We start from the raw sequence: 18,587 nt of genomic DNA, 5'->3' as shown, positions 1-18,587 counted from the left end.
GTCTCTCTCCCTGACTGCATCCCAGGGACTCCCACGGGGATGATGGAATCATTTCCTCAATCCGGGATTCTTTATTGCAGCCATTACAGTTAATGCCGACACGTGGGGACAGTGAAGGGTCAGTGATTCACCACTCTGCCCTCAAGCCCCACAGGAATGGCCGCCTTAAGCCAGCCACACAGCCCTCCCACCTTCCGCACCCGTCAGCAGCTCCCCAGTGTTGGCACATTGAGGGGTGCCAGGCTTGTGGCTGCTGTACAGACCTTCAGCCTTCCCCCCGCAAATTCATGAGGCTCAGCAGTTCATTTTACACTTGCTGTCACGTCCATTCTCTCCTTCAGGCCTCATACCAACTCTGTGGTGGAGATGGAGTGTGGAGGGACGCCCCACTTCCTAGGTCTGCTGATGTCTGTGGTGTAAATACTTCCATCGTGGCCCAGTTTCAAGCCACCAATGTGGTAGACCTGGCCTGCAAAATTTCTGAAAATCAATACGTGCTTCTCATGCGCTGAAGCCCAGGGTTATGTATTATTCAATAACAATGATAATGAGGGATTATGTTTATCGAATAATTACTTTGTTCTAGATACCATGATGTACACTCTACTTGCATCGTCTCATGCAGCTTACACAATAGAACCTTGCAACACACTCTGCTGAGATTTCCACTTCACAGATGAGGAGGCAGAGGCTGAGGCAATCCCCTCATTTATGAAACAGTAATAGGTCTACCAAATTCTTGGGCTTGTTGTGAGAATTTAAATACACTTTGAGGTCCAGCACGGAAGGCAGTGCTTGAGTAAGTTCACCTGGCAAGGAAGGAAGGAAGTGGAGGAGACAGAATTCAAATCCAGGAGGATTCAATGTCCAAACACATGTAGCCTGCCTTGCAGATAGGAGGAGGGAGTTGATGGGAGTCAAAGAAGATGTGAGAATGAGAGAGTGAAAACTTAAGAAAGGAAAAGGAGGGCTGGGGAGATAGCTTGATGGTCTAAGCGCTTGCCTGGCAAGCGCAAGGATCTGTGTTCGATCCCCACTATGCATTCTGGGCCAGCCTTGGAGTCCGGGGAGTGCGGTGCATGGTGGCGCACACCTGTAATCCCAGTGCTGGGGAGGCTGAGACAGGAGGATCATGAGTCTGAGCAGTGTAGTGAGACCCTGTATGAAATCAATCAATCAATTGATCGATCGATCGATCAATTTTTTGGAAAAGGAGGAGTCAGGAGGGAAAAGGCACGAGTTGGATTTAGAGGCAGAGGCTCCCTTCACAGTACAGAACAGGGCTAGACTAGGGTGGAATGTGATTCGCTGTCCATGGTCCTGCACCAGCCCCTCTGGCGGTTAAGAAAAGGCCGCCTAACATTCTTGGGTAAACCGGCCATTGGGGCTCAGGGAGCCCGGTGGAATTGTTAAATATGGAATCGCTGGTCCTTGGAGGACACAAAACCCAATGGTTCTCAACCTGCCTGAGCATTAGAGTCTACTGGGAGCTTTAAAATAAAACTGACGCAGAGCCCAATTTTGGGCCAGTTAAATAGGACTCTTGGGGTGCAGGCCAGGCAAGGGCAGTTTTGCAAGCTTCAGAGTGACCCTAAAGTCTCCCCTGCCTGCATTGCAGATGCCCTAGACACAACCTGTTATTGAACTTGTGAGGACACTGAGTCATGAAGGGATTCAATGAATTTCCAAGGTTACGTGACTAGTAAGTAAGGGGAAGAATAAAACTCAGGTCTGTTTAGATAGCCAACATGCTCCTGGACCCTCTGAGCCTGTGCTGAGGCTGGCACCAGGGGGGAGCAGCAAGTGTGGTTCATGCCACCAAGTCATATGAAGCCGGTGTGGAAAGGTAGACACTGAGAGAGACGCCCCTCACATGTCCAAGGAGGATGGGGGGCTTGGAATCCGAGGCTTGAGGTCTGAACTCTGCCATATCCACACCAACTCTGCTAGCTATTTCTCCTCCATCTAGCTATTTCTTCACCTGCACTCTTAGAGAACCAGCCTGCATCTCTGAGATGTGGATTAGAGATGATGGATTTAAGAGGCTGGGTTTAGTGAGTGTTTGACAGGAGTCTACTCTTTCCCTGGTTCGTGTCCTTGGCCCTGAATAGGAAACCTGAGTGCCAGCATTAGAGGGAGGGGGCTTAACTGTTCTTCATCTTGCTGTATCTGAGTGGAACCTATGTCCTGGCTATCTGTGAGGCACACTGAGGCTCCAGCTCTCCCCAGTGCCTGCAGTGAAGCCCAAGGAGGGTGGAGATCCATATATCCTCACTCCAGCCCTGGCCTTAGTGCTGTGGGCAGCTGCAGGAAAACCAGCCAAACTGACCTGGCCCTCAGTCTTCCTCCTGTGAAATGGAGGGAACACTTTATTCCAGCTGCTCTCTGGGTGTGGGAGACCCCTTTTATGAGATGGAAGTGATGAAGTATTTTGGAAAAGAGTAGAATTCTCAAATGAGGTGACCAGGCATCATTATTATGAAGATGTTTGTAATTATGATCATTTTGCTTCTTCCCTGCCTCCTTGGCTACCCTGCTGGGCCTGGAGATACCCCAGGCTCACATTTAGTTTCTCAAACATTTATAAAAAATATGAGTACCACCCCCTGCTGCTGCCAGCACTGCACAGAACACTTTCTATTAAAAATTAAAAACCACTTGTCGCGTCCCTGGGAGCACCCAGATTACACAGGAAACAAGCCCCTTCTCAAACTCCTCCCTCCTGTCCCCTTCCCAACTCCCTCTTCTGATCATCACTTATAATCATGGCTTTCTGGGCCAGTCTTGACCTTGCTTCCAGCCACCCACCAGGGCAGCCTAATGTAGACGAGTGACACTCAGGAGACCCAGGGAAGTGGTTGTGTGTGTGTGTGTGTGTGTGTGTGTGTGTGTGTATCTGCAGGGTAGAGGAGAGGATCAAGCCCAGGACAAGCAACAGGGAAGGTGCCAGAGAAAAGTGTGTCAGAGATGGAGAAACAAGGGACAGAGGCCATAGGGGCAAAAACGTTGTGACAGGAAGAGGTAAAAACACAGAAGTAAAGAAGAAAGCTGGAGTTGCAGACGCAGAGACAGAGATGCCTGTGAAGCAAGAACCAGGAAGCAGGAAGAGAGGTAAGGAGCAGACAAGTGAAGTCTGGCCCCAGACTTGCTAGAGGCCTTCTCAACATCCTTCTCTCACTTTCTCTCCTTATAGATCCCAGACCCAATCTTGCCTATCCCATCTGGGCAGGCAACTCTACGTGTGTGTGTGTGTGTGTGTGTGTGAGAGAGAGAGAGAGAGAGAGAGCCTCTAACATGTTCCCCTGAGACAGAGGCCTCTCCTGCCATCCCAAATTGAGGCCCATAGGTTCTTCTGTCCTTTCAACATCTACATGAGGTGCTCCATCAGATAGTCTAAAGACTGTTTGAAACAGCAACATTGTAAGTATCTGCATCAAAATTCTTCTGCCACTTGCAGAAAGAAAACATTTTTGCTTGTGACTCATTTCCACTCATACTCTCCACATCTACAGAGTGCCCATTATGTGCCAGGCTTGCCACATCTATGGAGGGCCCACTATGTGCCAGGCCCTCCACATCTACAGAGTGCCCACTCTGTGCTAGGCCCTCCACTTGAACAGAGCACCCATTATGTGCCAGTTCAACCACATCTACAGAGTGCCCACTATGCGCCAGGCCCTTCATATCTACAGAGCACCCACTATGTACAGGGCCTTCCACACCTACAAAGCACTCACTATGCACTGGGCCCCCCACTTCTACAGAGCACCCACTGTGTACCAGGCCCTCCACATCTACAGAGTGCCCACTATGCACCACACGCTTGAGGGCAGGATGATGGCTTTGTTCCCTTTGCACCTCAGCACTGTGTACATACAGGACCTGGCACAGGGATGCTGTTCATGTTTGATGGACGGTTTGTTGATGGGAAAGACAGAGAGATGTGGACAAGATCCCTTTTGTCCAGCTTACCTGGGCTGTGGGGTCAACTCCCAAGGGCCAGGGCCTCCCTCTGCTCCTCTCTGCTGCCTCTCCCTGTCAGAAACCTCCTGTCCCGTTTCCCCTCAACCTGGGTGGTGAGAGCCAGTGCCGTTGCTAGGCAAGGAGATATTGCACATATAGATCTTCCTGGACTTTAATTAAAAACATCTTTAGAAGTTGTCTCTGCAGAGGCCAACGATTGATTCTTGGCTTAGGCCTGAGGGCTGCTGAGCTACACTCTCTCTGGTTGCAGCCTGGACCATCAGAGGCTCCCAGACTACTGCTGCCCTCCCCAAATGAGACCCCTGGGGGCACACACTACCCCCTGCTGTCCTCCTTTCCTCTCTGCTACTGTCTCTCCAGGCCCTGGGTTTAGGAGTCAGACAGCATGTTCTCCCACGCTTATGTCCTTTTCTCTCCAGAGCCTCACTTTCCTTAGCTGTAAAACGGGGATGTTTTCGCTTAACTCAAGAGTGCCCCTGTAGTTGGGGGTGGGATGAAATGAGATTAAGGATGTTGGGGACAGGGAGATGGCTCAGTAGAATAAGCACTTCCCTGGCAAGCACAAGAGCCTGAGTTCAATCCCCGGTTCCACAAAAGAAGAAGAAGAAAAAAAAAAGGATGTGAAAGTAATTTTCAAGCTGTGAAGTCCTATGGGAGAAATAGGCATTACCATTTCCCCCGAGAACGCCGTGGGTGGCAAGTTCAGTGTACTTGGGTTCTGGCCCCAGGTTCTGGCTATGGCTCTTTCAGACAAGTCACTTTATCTCTCATTGCATTTATTTCCTCATTGGCAAAATGAGGACAGTAATACCTGCCCTGCTTATTCTCCAGGATTGCATGGATAAAGGGAAATAGCTCTGTGAAAGCAGTGTTGGCTGATAGCTATTATTTAGTGAATATCCCAAGCAGTGCGGGCTGTACTACAAAGCAGGCTTTTTCCATCCATTACTGATGCTGCTCACAGAGGAAATGGAATACACAAGAACGTAGCTGCGCTAGGCCCCTTTCCTACCACCCACAATCTGTTGAGCCCCAGTTTCACTGTCCAACAATGGCAATTCTATGGCATGTGGGCTATCGCCCTTCCCATCCTTTGCTCATGGCAGACATCACTAATCCACTGTAGTATTCATTTCAGCTGAGAGATCTTTGACTCCTGACAGCCCCGCAGCCATTACCAATTGATCAAAGTTGGTGTGGAGGATGAAACTGATCTATGGCGACTCTGAAGTTAGGGGCTGTTTTACCCAGTTGCGCATTCCCACAATACCTGGCACAGTGCCATGTATACAGCAGGCACTACTAAGTGTGCACTGAATTCCAAGTAGCTACTTATTTTTGTATCCTCTGTGGGCCTATAAAAGCGGGTCCTATTAAATGTTTGCTAAGAAGGTAGATGACTCATCTTTGCAAGCCCTATCAAGCCATGCACACTGAAGGCCTTGTATATAATGGGTGCTAATAAACATTTGTGGATTTAATTCAATTACTTGTCTTTGCATCCCCTGCAGTGCCCAGAATAAAGTAGTGGCTAATATATGGGTATTGAATTGAATTTCTTCTTTCCGTATGCTCACTAGTGCCAAGTAGAGTGTCTTGTACACTGCTGGCATCCTTAAGCAGGTGGAATTGAACTGTGTGTGTGAGACCTATGAAAACCCTTTGCAGGCTCCTGGTCAGGTCATGATGCCCCGGGAAAAGGGTCCAGTCCCCTGCACTGAAAGGTTATCCAGCCTCATCTTCTCTCTATCAAAACTCACCCCCTGTCGATTTTATTCGGCCTCCATCTTTTAATCCTCTCTCTCTCTCTCTCTCTCTCTCTCTCTCTCTCTCTCTCTCTCTCTCTCTGCTGTGTCTCTAGCCCTGTCTCTGTTGATGTTCATACCCCTCATCCATGTGTCCCCTAGGCATTTCTGCTTGAATTTCCAGTAAATTCAAGCCCACCTTACCATGCCCAAAATGAACACTTCATTTTGCAGATTTTCTCCTCTCTCTGTCTGGGTCACAGCAGCCCCTCCATTCAGTTGTTTAGGCCAAAAGCTTCTTCCGGCTCCTTTGCCTCTCACTCCACATCCAGCTCCTCCCAGGCCCTGTGGGCTGCACCTTCAGCATGCACTCTGAATCCCATCTCAGCTCACCACCTACACGGTGCAAAGTCAGCACTGCTGCTCGACTTCGCAACTGCGTCTCTGCTCACTCATCTCCTTCTTTCCAACCTTTTCCCCTCGGGTCTATTTCCAACATGGCAGCCAAGTCATTCTTTTAAAATATAAGTTTGATTATGCCACTCCTCTGCTTCCTGTCAGAGTACCACTGAAAACTTTCTAATGGCTATGGAGCCCCATGAGATGCAACTTCTGGTCTTTCTTGTAAGGCATCTGGACAACTTTTGCCCTCCCTCACTCCTCTTCATCCACATGAACTTCCTTCCTTTTCCTCAAACACAATGGCACCTTTGGATGTACTATTCCCTGTACCTGAAGCATCCTCCTGTTAGCTTCATGGTTCTCCAAGTGTAGTCCCCAGACCTACAACATCATCTGGAAATTTGTTAACACTTTACATATACTCTGGGGGCTGGGCTGGCACAGCATGTGGTGCCAGGAATCAAACCACAGTCTCTGCACCTGCCTAAGCTTGTCTAAACAGGCACTTTAGTCTGCTGAGCTATCTCACCGGCCCCATGTTAACACTTCTAACAGCCTGACCTACTACATCAGAAATCCTCAGGGTGGGAGGTGGGAACCTGGTGCTGTAGTTCACTGGAAAAGCACTTACCTAGCACACACAAGGCTCTGACTGTGATTTGCAGTAGCATAAAGGAAAACAGAAACCAAGCAATGCATTCCTCTACCATGGGAGATCTGCATGGCAATGTGTGCTTTAACAAGCTCTCTCAGTAATTTGGGTACATAATACAATTTAGAAAACACTGTCTCACACAGCTCTGTGGTTCTTTGCCTTTGACTCTATGTCCTCTTACAATGAAGGCCATCTCTGACCCCTCTACCTAAAATAGCACTCCCCCCACATCACTGCAGGTTCCTTTTTTTTTTTTTTTAATACATCCACACTGCTGGGTATTGTATACATGCTTATTTCTTTCCTGTCTCTTCTCAGCTCTGATGTGTGTGGAGGCCTCCTAAGAACCCCAATGCCTGGCGTATGTGGAGCGCGGTGGACATTCAGTAAATATCCATGACACAGATGGGCTTTCTCTGTGCTAAGAAGGGAACTTGGGACCCAGAGGACGACAGAGACTTGCCCAAGGTCATAGAGTGCCAGGCCTCCCAACTGGCAGCTCAGGACCTGCTTCGCTGCATTAAGCTCAGCCTTGCTGGGGAACCCCTCCCCCCATAGAACAGTGGCTCATCGGGGCCCCTGGCACACTTCCCTTCCCTTTTAAGCTCTGAGTGGTTTAATTTGTGAGTGCTGCTGCCTTTCAAGTCCCAAACCACATCCCTGCTCTCTCTGATCTCCAAAGCTGCCCAGACCCCACTGCCGCTTGTCTGCCCCGCCCTCCTCTGCCTGGGATCAGGAGGCTCAGTAATTGTGACTGATTTTCAAAGCTGACTGGAGTCTCCGCAAGCACCCTGGTGTCGGATTTGTTTCTCCTTCAAAAAGTTGCTCAAATGAAATAAACTAATTTAATTTCTGCCTCCTCCCTCTCCTTCTCGGGTTTCTTGATGGGTCCAAATGGAGTCACCCTGCCTCCGCTTTTTTGGGAATGCAGCGAGACAGCTACTGGGGTGGGGAAGGTGGATGAGGCAGGGCTAGGACATCGTGGGTGCTCATGAACTGGGGCTCTTCTCTGCCTCCTGTGCTCTGTGTGGCTTTGGATGAGCTGCTGTCCTTTTCTTGGACTCAATTTTCACATTATTGTTGCCCTTCCGACAGTCTAGCGGCCAAGCCCAGGGGATGCTAACATCCGTCCTGCCGCTAGAGCTATAAAGGCTCCCTGCTTCCCTCCTCCTTCAGATACAGCCCTTGCTTCCTCCTGCAGCATTCGTTCAGCCAACTTTCTGGCCTGTTTCATGCAGAAATGCCCAGGCCAGACTTCAAGCTGGGGATTGGGGACTGGGAAGCCAGGTCTGCCCCTGCTGCTGTGTGACCGTGGGCATGTCACCATCGCTCCAAATCCCAGTTTTCCAACTTGCAAAGTTAATTTCTAAGTTCATGCCAGACTTGAAATTCCACTGGTCTTTGCCTTCGACAACTTCCAAATGCATCTCTCTAGCCCAGGCCTCTCCACTGAACCTGTTTATTCAACTGTCTTTTTATTTTTTAATTTTTTTTTCAACTGTCTTTTTAAAGATCTCCCCTGGGTGGCCTAATAAGCGCTCCTAACTTACATGTCTGAAACCAAACTCCTGCTTTCCCTTCAGCTCCCCGATCGCCTCCTTCTATCCTAGTCAATGGAAATTCCTTCTATTTCATCGCTCAGCTCAAAAATCCCAACAGGCATCCTTGGGTTTTCTGTCTCTCACACCCCACATCGAATCCACTAGCAGTGGCTTTCAGCTCTGCTTTCAAAATATAGCCACAAGTCACCTCATTTCAGCACCCCCTGTGGTAGCGCCATGTTCCAAGTCACCCCCACTTCTTGCGATGGTCCTTAAGACATCCTCCTTCAAGAACAACCAGCCCCTGCATTGTCCTTCACCCCCCACTGGCCTATCTATTCTTTATGGATCAGCCATGAGATCCTTCCAGTTTTCTCAACAAGACCCTCCACCGACTTTCCACAATGTCATTGCAAAAGGCAGACCTAGCTATGGTCTATAAGTGGCACGATCTAGTTACCTTGCCACTTCTCCTTGGGAAGAATCAAACCCCAGGGCCTTTGCACCTCTGCTCTCTCTGCTTAGAATGCTCTTCTTACAGGGTCAATAATCTGTTTGCCTGTTTACTGTCCACCTTCCTCGGGGAGACTATGCCCTTCACTGACAGCAGGGAGGCTTGTCTGCCTCTTCACTGCTGTGTCCTCAGTGCCCAGCACATAGCAGATGCTCAATAAAATAATTGTAACATGCATGAACACATGTCAGCAGATACAGCATGTCACTGGAATACTTAGGCCATGCATGCACACAGGGTAGAAGGCACACATACCTCAAACAACACGGGTACCCTGTGGTGTGCACATAGCCCACACTCACACTGTTCCCCATGCCTCCTGCCCCCACTCTGTCTGGCCTCTCTTCTCTTCCTCTGCTGTTTCACTGTGCCCTCTGCCAAGAATCCAAGTAACTCTGGCTCCAACATGCAGCCCTGGAGGAGGTCAGAGAGAAGCAGCACAAAGCGTGGGCATACCAGGGAGGCCTGGGCCTAGCATACTGCTCCCAGACAAGTGAGGGAGCTCACAGAAAGCAATCTAACCTGGTGGGGAGAGCTGCAAGCTCCTGGCTTGTGCCCTTCACCTGTGGCTCTAGTTTCTGCCAGAGTCTCAGGAGCCCAGGACTCAGTGAGGCTGTGATGGTCAGACCCCAGCCTTTAGTCTCTGCCCTGTTCTGTGCAAACGTGTTTCTGACTACTGCTGTCTAACGTCTTCATCCAGATGTGGGTTTGGAAGGTTGGCTTCCTGCACCCCCACCCTCACAACTACATGTGTGCAGTTGCAGTGCCCCTGGCTGCCTGCAGGCATGTGGGCAACTGACTGTGTCTAGGGCCTTCCTGTTGGGCAGTGAGTAGCACCTTCAGACACTGCTCACTGGCTGCACTCTGGCTGAGTGACGTCTAGTATGGAAATATCTGCTGGAGCCTTTTCCTGGGTTCATTTATGTGGGTGAAACTGCAGACGCTCCCCATGAGGGCCTTGTCTGGTGTGTGGCTGGGCCCTGGTCTAGTTGTCCCTGGAGATGGGGCACCTCTGGGCTGTGTCTGGGTAGTTGAACTTTCCTGTAGGTATAGCATGTAGTTGCCTGTGTGTCTGACCAGGACAGAATGCTGCCTGACTGTTGGGCTGTGTCTAAGGTGTGGCTGTGTGTGGTACATAGCTAAGCTTGTGTGTAAGTGGGGATCATGTTATGTCCAGGTTTGCAAGTGTGCGTGTGATTGTGTGTGTGTGTGTGTGTGTGTGTGTGAATGTCTCAGTGTGACATTTACATGCAGGTCCATGTCCACGGATGGGGCTGAGGTCATATGCATGGCCTTGTCCAGCTGTGCAGCAGGACCATGCGTGGGACTCTGTCTGTCCTGGGGGTCAGCTGCACTTGTGTCTGTACCTAGTGTCCTTGGGCAGCAGTTCCTGTCTGTCCTCCCGAGCTGAGCAGGGCACACTGAGGACCTGGCAGCCTTCCCTAGTGGGGCAAGTCACCCTAGCCTCACCCTCACCCTGATCCCGCAGTGCCTGCGGCCCACCTGTGGGAGAGAGCTCAGCCACGCTGCCGATGTAGGGGCCATGCAGGAAACGCGGCTCACTGTCGTTGATGTCCTGCACCTTGATGATGAATTCTGACTCGGGCTCCAGCAGGCGGTTGGTGGCACGGTCCCGAGCCTGGGCCCGCAACGTGTAGAAGGTTTTCTGCTCACGATCCAGACGTTCCATGGCATGGATGTCGCCTGTCAGCTCGTCTATCAGGAAGATGGTCCCGGCGCCCTCGCCTGAGATGGTATACTTGATGGCCCCGTCACCCTCGTCTGAGTCCGAGTGGATCTGGGGAAGTAAGGAGGAAGGCAGGGTGGAGGCCGGGGAGGATACTCCTCTCTGCCACCCCACTTGAGACCCACTGGGGGGCTGTTCCTAAGCACATCTGTCCTTCAACATAAATTGGAGACACCGAGGCCAGAAGCCATGCACGTGCCAATCTGAGCCTCACTGTCTCTGCCCTAGGTGTTTCACCCTCTTTCTACGACTTGTCCTACTCAAGCTCTGCCCTGCTCTAGCTCAGCCCTCCTCCGATCTTGACCTATAATCCACCTTCCCCTTGCCCCCCATCCCCACCCCAGCTATCAGCTTCAGAGGAAGATCTGAATGAGTCCACCTGCTTGTAGTCCTCCCGTGGCTCACCATTACCTTATAGAGAAGACCACAGTCCCCTCCTTACCTTGCTGCCCTGTAGCAGGCAGACCCTCAGCCTCTTACTTTGAGCCTGGTCTTTATTTCTCTGACCATTGAAAGTCCACTCACTGCCAGGCCCAGACACCTCTTCTAGAAAACTTGTCTGGGGACTCCCCTCCCCGCTTCCTCCAAGATCTCTTAGTACTCGCGCTACCATTATCATGTTCAGTGTTGTAGGAGCTTTGAAATCTTTAGCGTGTTTGCGGATCACCTGGGCATCTTGTTAAAATGCAGCTTCAGACTTAGTAGTTCTGGGTGGGGCCTCTGAGTTTGCATTTTTCCTCTCTATTTAGGGCAGGGTCTATAGGCTCTACAGGGTCTCACTACATAGATCAGACTTGTAGTGATTCTTCTGTTTTCAGCTTCCTAAGCGCTGGAATTATCGGTGTGCGCCACCAAGCCCAGTCTCAATCACTGTCTCAGCACTCCCTGGGAGATCGAACCCAGCCCCTGTGCTCTGCCTAAGCAGGAGCTTTAGTCTGAGTTTGCATTTCTAATAAGCTGTCAGGTTGCTGGTCCCTGACCTCACTCAGGTCCATCTCCTGCAGGCTGGGAGCCGCAGGAGGTTAGGGTGACACCTTAAATATCTTAAATATCTCAGTATACAAGGGACAGGGTGCATGGGACTTAGCATACAGCAGGGATAGAGGGTGAAAGACAGAAGAGGCCAAGGGTGGCATTGGGGGCACCTCCGGCATACCAGTTTGCACAAGAGGTACCCTTATCCAGGCCAGGACTCTAAAAACAAACCTTGCTAGAGTAGGTTTTGTTACTTTGCATTTCAGATTTGCTTTTCTTCCATTTTCCTACTGAGGATTAGAGAAGTGGGGTGATTTGCTCACATTCTTCCCCTCCACCCGAGGGCTCATTGGAAGGGAGGGCCCCTGAGCCGGCTGAGCCATGGCTTCAGCATCACCCCCCCTGTGAATTCATGTGAAGTCACTGCACCTCTCTGGGCCTATCCCTTCCTCTGTAATGGGGCAATCAGAGTAGCATGTCCCCCTGGCAGAGCGGAGAGGTTCACTGGGTTGAAGATCCCCTAAGGCCCTTAGCAGATGCCCAGCACCAGAGACACATACCACATTTAACAGCCCATACAATGACACTGCAGCAGGACCCCACTGGGACAGGCAGGGATGCCGTGGCTGCTGGACCATGATGTCAGGGGGACTAGGAACTGGAGCAGGGAGTGGAGAAGGGCTGTTTACTGTCGGCATGGAGGTTCTGCAGTATTTTAACAACCGGTACAACTATACCTGTTTGTACTAGCTGGAAATCAGCTCTGCCAGAGACGTAATAAGTGTCCAATAAACAGTAGCTATGGTTATTATTATATTAGTACTAAATGTTCACTATATATAACTGGAATTTCCCTCATTTCAGTACTGCTAGGCTCTAGACCCCAGGCTATTTGCAGTCCACCGAGATCTCTTGGGGGAGGAATCAGTTAGAAGTCTGTTTTCTGGCAAACAGAAACACCTAAGACTTTACCCACCAATGCCCAAATCCCCAAGGCAGCCCCGAGCAGTGAAAAATCCATCTGGGTGAAGCCAGAGACTTCAGGCAGGTCTCTGCTCTAAGCTTCTGTGGAGATGGGGTATGAAGGAGAAAATTCCTGAAGCTTTTCTCGGGCCAGGATGCTGTGACCCCCAGCTCCCTCAGCAGGGGACAGGTGCCAAAGCATCCGTCAGGAGAAGGGAGGAGGGCCCACCCCTGCCACGAAGGAGGAGCAGGGTGTAAATTCTGTGGGTAGAACTTTGTGTCTGAAAGGTGGATTATAGAAGTGCCATTTGGAAGATTGAATGGCCCATAAACATTTTCATATTTCATTAGCCGATTAATGGGCATCTCTCTCTTTTTGGCGAGTCTGCTGATTCTCAGCAGAAATTGCGGGGTGTAAATGGAGGCGTCTGGTGGAGCCTTTCCGGGTCCCTGTCCTGTTATAGATTGCCCCAATTAATGCCCGTCCTGGGCTCCACCGAGAAGCCTTCTTCCTGTCCAGTTACTGTTAATAGATTTCTCATAAGTGGCTGGATTGTAAAAACCTCATAACTCAGTTTAATGCCCCCAATAAAATTATCTCAGGACGTCGGCCCTGAATCATTGGCAGTGCGGGGATGAGGAGACCTGTCTCTCCTGTGCTCTTCTTCCCGGGGGAGATGGCGTGGGAGAGGGCGGATTTGTTCCCTCTTCGCGCATCTGCTCTCCCTTTGCAATCGGACCTGTGATCTTCTTACTCAACGGGCAAACATTTCTGAGCGGCATGGTAAAAGAGAAGCTATGGGGAGGGTGACAGTAATAATTTTATTGGTCTCCATCACTGCCCTAGGAAACATTACTATTCCCATTTCTAAGATGAGGTCACTGAGGCACTGATAGGGGAAGTCATTTGCTCTGTGTAAAACCAAGCTCCCGCCTGACATGGCCACTCACTAATGTTGTGGCCATGGGCTTGTTAATTTTACCCCTGAGACATCAGCTGGAGCCCCACCTGGCAGAGGTGTGATGAGAAGTAAATGAGAGCAAGTTCACTATGACTCAAGCGCCAGGTCAATGGCTGCTTCCTTCTCTCTGTCTCCTGAATCTCCATTACGTCCCTGAAGCCCTTGACATTTTAACTCAGACCTTGGAAAGGGATCACTTATCAGTGAGGAGGAAGTGGAACCCAGCAATGATGTCATCGATGCTCTTCTCTGAATCATGACAAGGAGCTAGCACAGGGGCCCAGCGGCTGCTCTCTGGGGACTTCCGAGCCAGACAGGTCCAATCGGCTTGGGCAGATGCTAAGAGCTCGTCTCTGTGGCTTTGCCCTTGGCTGGGTGCTGACTCCGGAGTGGAGATGGAGCATCTCTGGCTCTGTTCTGAGAAGATATTTCTCAAGACTCTCAGCTGCGAGCAAAGCCTGCAGGATGACGCTCCTGTCACACAGCAAGCACCTACTATGTGTCAGACGTGTTCTGGCTGTGTGCAGAAATGTACCTTGGCTTTGCAGGGTATGTGCACAAATCCCCGTTTACAGGCCCAGGCTGAGATGGGCCAGGTCTGTTGGACATTCAAATGCAGGTAGATCCCTCTGTGCTCTCTCTCTTGGTTTGCTGACTGCACTTCCAGCAGCAGATGAAAGAAAAGGGGAAAGAGGGGCTGCAGTGGAGTCAAGGGGCTGCGGGGCTAGGAGTAGCCAGCCTCGATCCCAGCCTCTCCCTGTACCCAGCAGGTCATGTTCATTGGTGGCTTCTTTTCTCCGAGCCTCCGTTTCACCACTTGGAAAGGGGTCTTCAGTCACAAGTCAGGGAAGATAATTAATTGTCTTTGAAGTCAGAAGCAGCTGAGTTCTGGCCCCAGCTTTGCCACTGGGCCATTGCCTGGCCTTGGGAAGGTGGCCAGTCCCTTCTCTGAGCCTCTATTTTCTCATCTGCAAGTGGGGCTGACATTGTTTCCCTGCAGATTCTAAAGAACCATGAGGTAATAGGCAGAAGCTGCTGGCACACACAATACGTGTCCAGTGTAGATATACACACCATTCCCCCCCCACCAGTGTCAGAAGGGACTGAAACGTCACCTTGTTTACCTTCTCCATCTCCTGGCATGAGGACCGTAGCCCCAATTCCCAACACACTGGAGACCCAGGGACCCTCAGCCAACACCTGCTTGTCTTTTAAACTCAGCTGGTTCCCTCCTCCCGGTGGGCCTCTCACATGGCTCCTTTTGGCAGGGAGACCGCATCCTTTCCCTCCTATTCTGTACCCCTTCCCCTTGGCTCCACCATGTGACACCTCAGTGGTGTGTATCTGCACCTCCAGCTGCCGTGGGTCTCAGGACAGGGGCAGAGCTCCATTCACCTGTCTGAGCTCCACATGCCTGGCACACACAAGGCGCCTGGCCGTGGGCAGTAGGCAAGCTGATGTGCACCCAGAAGAGTGCGAGGCTGCAAGCCCCTTGAGGGAGGGCTGTGTGGCTGCTCACTTCCATATCTCTAGCACCCAGCTCAAGGCTCAACACCAAACACATTAAATGCACACATGACAACATGTACAACTGTCTTCTAGGACTCACAAAGGACACTGCTGATCTGTTCATCCCCAGGTACACACAAGCTGCACTGTGGAGCACAGTGGCTGGGAACTGTCATGTCCCAGACACAGTTCTAGACCCTTCACTCTTACTTCACCAATGCTTCATCATAATCCTATGGATCAGAGACATCTCCCGGTGACACAGACCAGCGAAGTGAGGCCCAGAGATGGTGTAAATCCTCCCTAAAGCCACACAGCTAACACAAGGTGGCCTCCAGGCTGCTCTGATACAGCATCCAGGATTCTTACTACTGCACCGGGTAAAGCTGGCCCCAGAGGAAAAATCCCCTTGGCCATAAACAACGCATAAAACACGAGAGTGATAGTTTCTCATCCCAGGGGGCTGAAAAATGGGATTTACGAGGCCATTAATTACTTCCTCCTAATTAAATCAAAATTAAATGCGAGCAGAGGTACGTTTTCCTTATTAAAGACAATTAAACGGACAGTGCGGCTACGCAAATAAAACGAGCGCAGGATTTAAACGGAAAGCAAATCAAATAAAAAGCCTCCCCCGGAATGTGAGGGGTCTGTTCACGCCGGTGCGACTCGTAAACCAAGAGTTCATCAATTTTCTTTAAATATTAGCAACTTAATTAAATCTGCTCTCCTCCCCACTTTAATCCTGCCGTATATCTAAAATAGATCTCACCACCCACAGGAGTTGGTCATAAGTGCTGACCCCATAATTCTATCTTTTTCCAAAAAAAAAAAAAAATTAAAAATCCTACAAAATCCACATCCAGCTGACAGAAGCCTCAGGGGAAATTACAGTTTGGAAAAAGGATTAGTCAAAGTACCCAGATTTTATGGAAATGTTGGGGGGACTGCTTTGAGGGTGGTGGAGTGAGAAGGTGAGAGAAGGGGAGGAGAGGGGGCCAGGCAGCGCGAACGGGGCAGGACCGACGGGGCAAGCAGCTGCCTGGGGGACCTTGGTTCCTGTGCATGCAGCAGGAACCTGGCACTGGGTGAGTGAGGGAGGAGGTGGTTGTAAAATAGGTTACTGTTGGGCGCTGGGGGTTCACCATGCCAGTACTGTTGCTAAGCTACCTTTGGAATTCGACAAGGACGGATGGATGCTCAGAGCGGCTCCCTGGGGGTGGGGGGACCAGGAAGCAGTGAATTAACTGCAACCGTGGAGAAGTCCTTTCTCCTTGAGGAGCCAGAGAGAACGGTGTGAGCGCTTGTGCGCGTGCGTGCTCAGTGTGCGTGCACACACCAGCTGCACACGCGTGCTGGCTCGGCTGGAAAGGGGACAGGTGCTTTTTAAAAGCCCAAGCTCACAGTCCTGGAATGGAGAGAAAGCTGGAGACAGCTTCTCCCCAATTAGTGGTGAGAAACTAGGATGTCAAGTTACTAAGGTAGCTTTGGGGACCCTGGGTCTGGGTCTGTAGAATTTGTGTCAATGGGGTATCCAGGTGGTGCAAATATGAGCAAGATTTACAGTACCAAAAGCGGACACTTTCCAAGCATGAGTCAGGCCCCCGGTGCTAGTCTGGGTTCTTGACTTACACTAATGTCTGGATTCCTCACACCACAACCCTTCGAGGAAGTCCTAGTAACAGCCTCATTCAACAGAAAAGGAACCTCAAGCTCAGAGAGGTTAAACACCGTGGCCAGGAGAAAAAGATCAGAAGCAGAGAGAGAAAGAGAGAGAGAGAGTTGGATTTGAGCCCAGGCCAACTAGCTCCAGTCGGCCCCTGCTCATACCCAAAGCCTCTCTGGTAAGAAAGTGCAGGGGGCACACAACTGCCAAGGAGACAGAAATGTCTCACTCCCTGCACAGAGGGATTCTCCAGAGGTGGCCCTGAGCGCAGGGCAGCAGGGCTGTAGGTGAAGGGCTGGGGGGTGGGGGGAAGAGGCTTCCAAAAGGGAAGGGGAGGGGAAAGAAAGAAAAGGGAGGTCCTCAGGCTGCTTCAAGGAAAGAAAAAGTCCTCCGGCTGCAGACTCTTGAACTGAAATGGGCAGGAAGCCAGCAGCAGGACTTCTTTTTTCTTCTCTTTTATCCTCTATCTCTGTGTCTGTCTCTTCCCTAATCTTTGTCTTTCTGTCTGTCTCTCTCTTTCACTCTCGCTCTCTTGCTCACTCAATCTCTCTGTACTAGGGATTGAATCCAAGGCCTTTGCACTATAAACTATACCTCCAGCTCTTTTTATTTATTTATGTACTTATTTATTATTTATCTATTTCTTTTATTTTGAGACAAGTTCTCACTAAGTCACTACGTTCCCTAGGCCAAGCTCAAGCTTGCAATCCTCTTGCCTCAGCCTCCCAGAGTGCTGGGATCCAGGGGGCTCCTGTACCACCACGCTGAGCAGGACAGAGAGGTTAGGTGGCCCGGCTTCTTGGTTGATTCTGTCACCCTGTTGCTGGGTAGCTTCGGCAAGCCGCTCTCCGCTTTGGCCTCTGTTTCTTCTTCTCCTAGTGAAAGGACTTACTGAGGTGCTCCACTGTCAGCAGATGGTGCTTCTAGGAGATGGGGTGGGGCCCAGTTCATGCCTTTGAGGCAATAGAGTCTCAGTGGGTAGAGGTGTGTGTGGGCGCATCAGTACTGGTTTCTGTCTTCTCTTTGGGCCTCGGGTGGCTGGAGGGGCCTTGGCAGAGCCCCAGCTGCTACTTCCAACCACAGGGCTGAGCACTTGGTATGACACTTAGGAGACGTCAGAGTCCTTCCTGCTCTCTCTGGGGTCTTCCCTGACTGCCAGCCTCTGCACCTGGCTGGAGACCTCTGTCTGGTCTGGACAGTCAGGCCAGAGCTGGGCTTGCCCACCTGGGGCCTCAGAAAGTCCAGCTCACCCAGGCTCGAGGACTGGCTAAGCCACTTGGCCACCCCACGGTTCTGGCCTCTCTGACCTCGGCTTCCTTGCCTACAAAAGAGAATGATGATTCCTACCTTGCAGTTTAAGGATTAAGTACTTTATATGGGAATAATAAAAAATAACCACAAACAAACAAGCCACAGGCCAAATACTTGTGCTGAGTTTTCTTTTGTAATCCTCAACCTTAGGAAGTGGGCTCTCAAGAGTTCCACTTTCACAGATGGAAATGAAATCTCAGGGAGGTGGAGTCACTTTGCCCAAGGTCGCCTGGGGAATGGGCTGGCAGAACAAGGCCTCAGACTTAGCTGGGCCTGCCCTTCAGCCTTCGATGTCAGCTACTTCATCCTGAGCTTCTTGCCCAGCTTGGGCAAGCAGCGCCCCTCCCCCCCCCACGCTTGCCCCTCCCCTGTGGGGGGGGGAGCCACTGTTCTGGGCTCTGTCTCTGGGCAGGTGGATAATTTTGGGAAAGGCTATGTACTTGCCCTGCACTGTTGCCTTGTCCAGCTGTGAGGCCTGACTTCAACCACAGGCAAAGGAAGGGAAGAAGCTGAGGGCCAAGGGGCCAGGGAGATGGCTCAGTGGAATAAGCACTTGCCTGGCAAGCCCAAGACCCTGAGTTCAATCCCAGGTTAAAAAAAAAGGTGAGGGGCC

The 18,587-nt window shown here is 50.8% G+C and overlaps 1 protein-coding gene across 1 annotated transcript in view; it reads right to left on the bottom strand.

Moving 5' to 3' along the window:
• Nucleotides 1-18,587, bottom strand: part of Cdh22 (cadherin 22) — a 69,622-nt gene that overhangs the window by 49,228 nt on the left and 1,807 nt on the right. The window contains exon 2 of the mRNA XM_004636079.1: nt 10,345-10,639. Coding sequence (XP_004636136.1) covers nt 10,345-10,639 — 295 coding nt within the window. The remainder of the gene's footprint in view (nt 1-10,344; nt 10,640-18,587) is intronic.

This window comes from Octodon degus, unplaced genomic scaffold (assembly GCF_000260255.1).
Source record: "Octodon degus isolate 3935 unplaced genomic scaffold, OctDeg1.0 scaffold00077, whole genome shotgun sequence".
In the NCBI taxonomy this organism is placed as follows: Eukaryota; Metazoa; Chordata; class Mammalia; order Rodentia; family Octodontidae; genus Octodon; species Octodon degus.
This window is presented reverse-complemented; position numbering and strand designations above follow the sequence as displayed.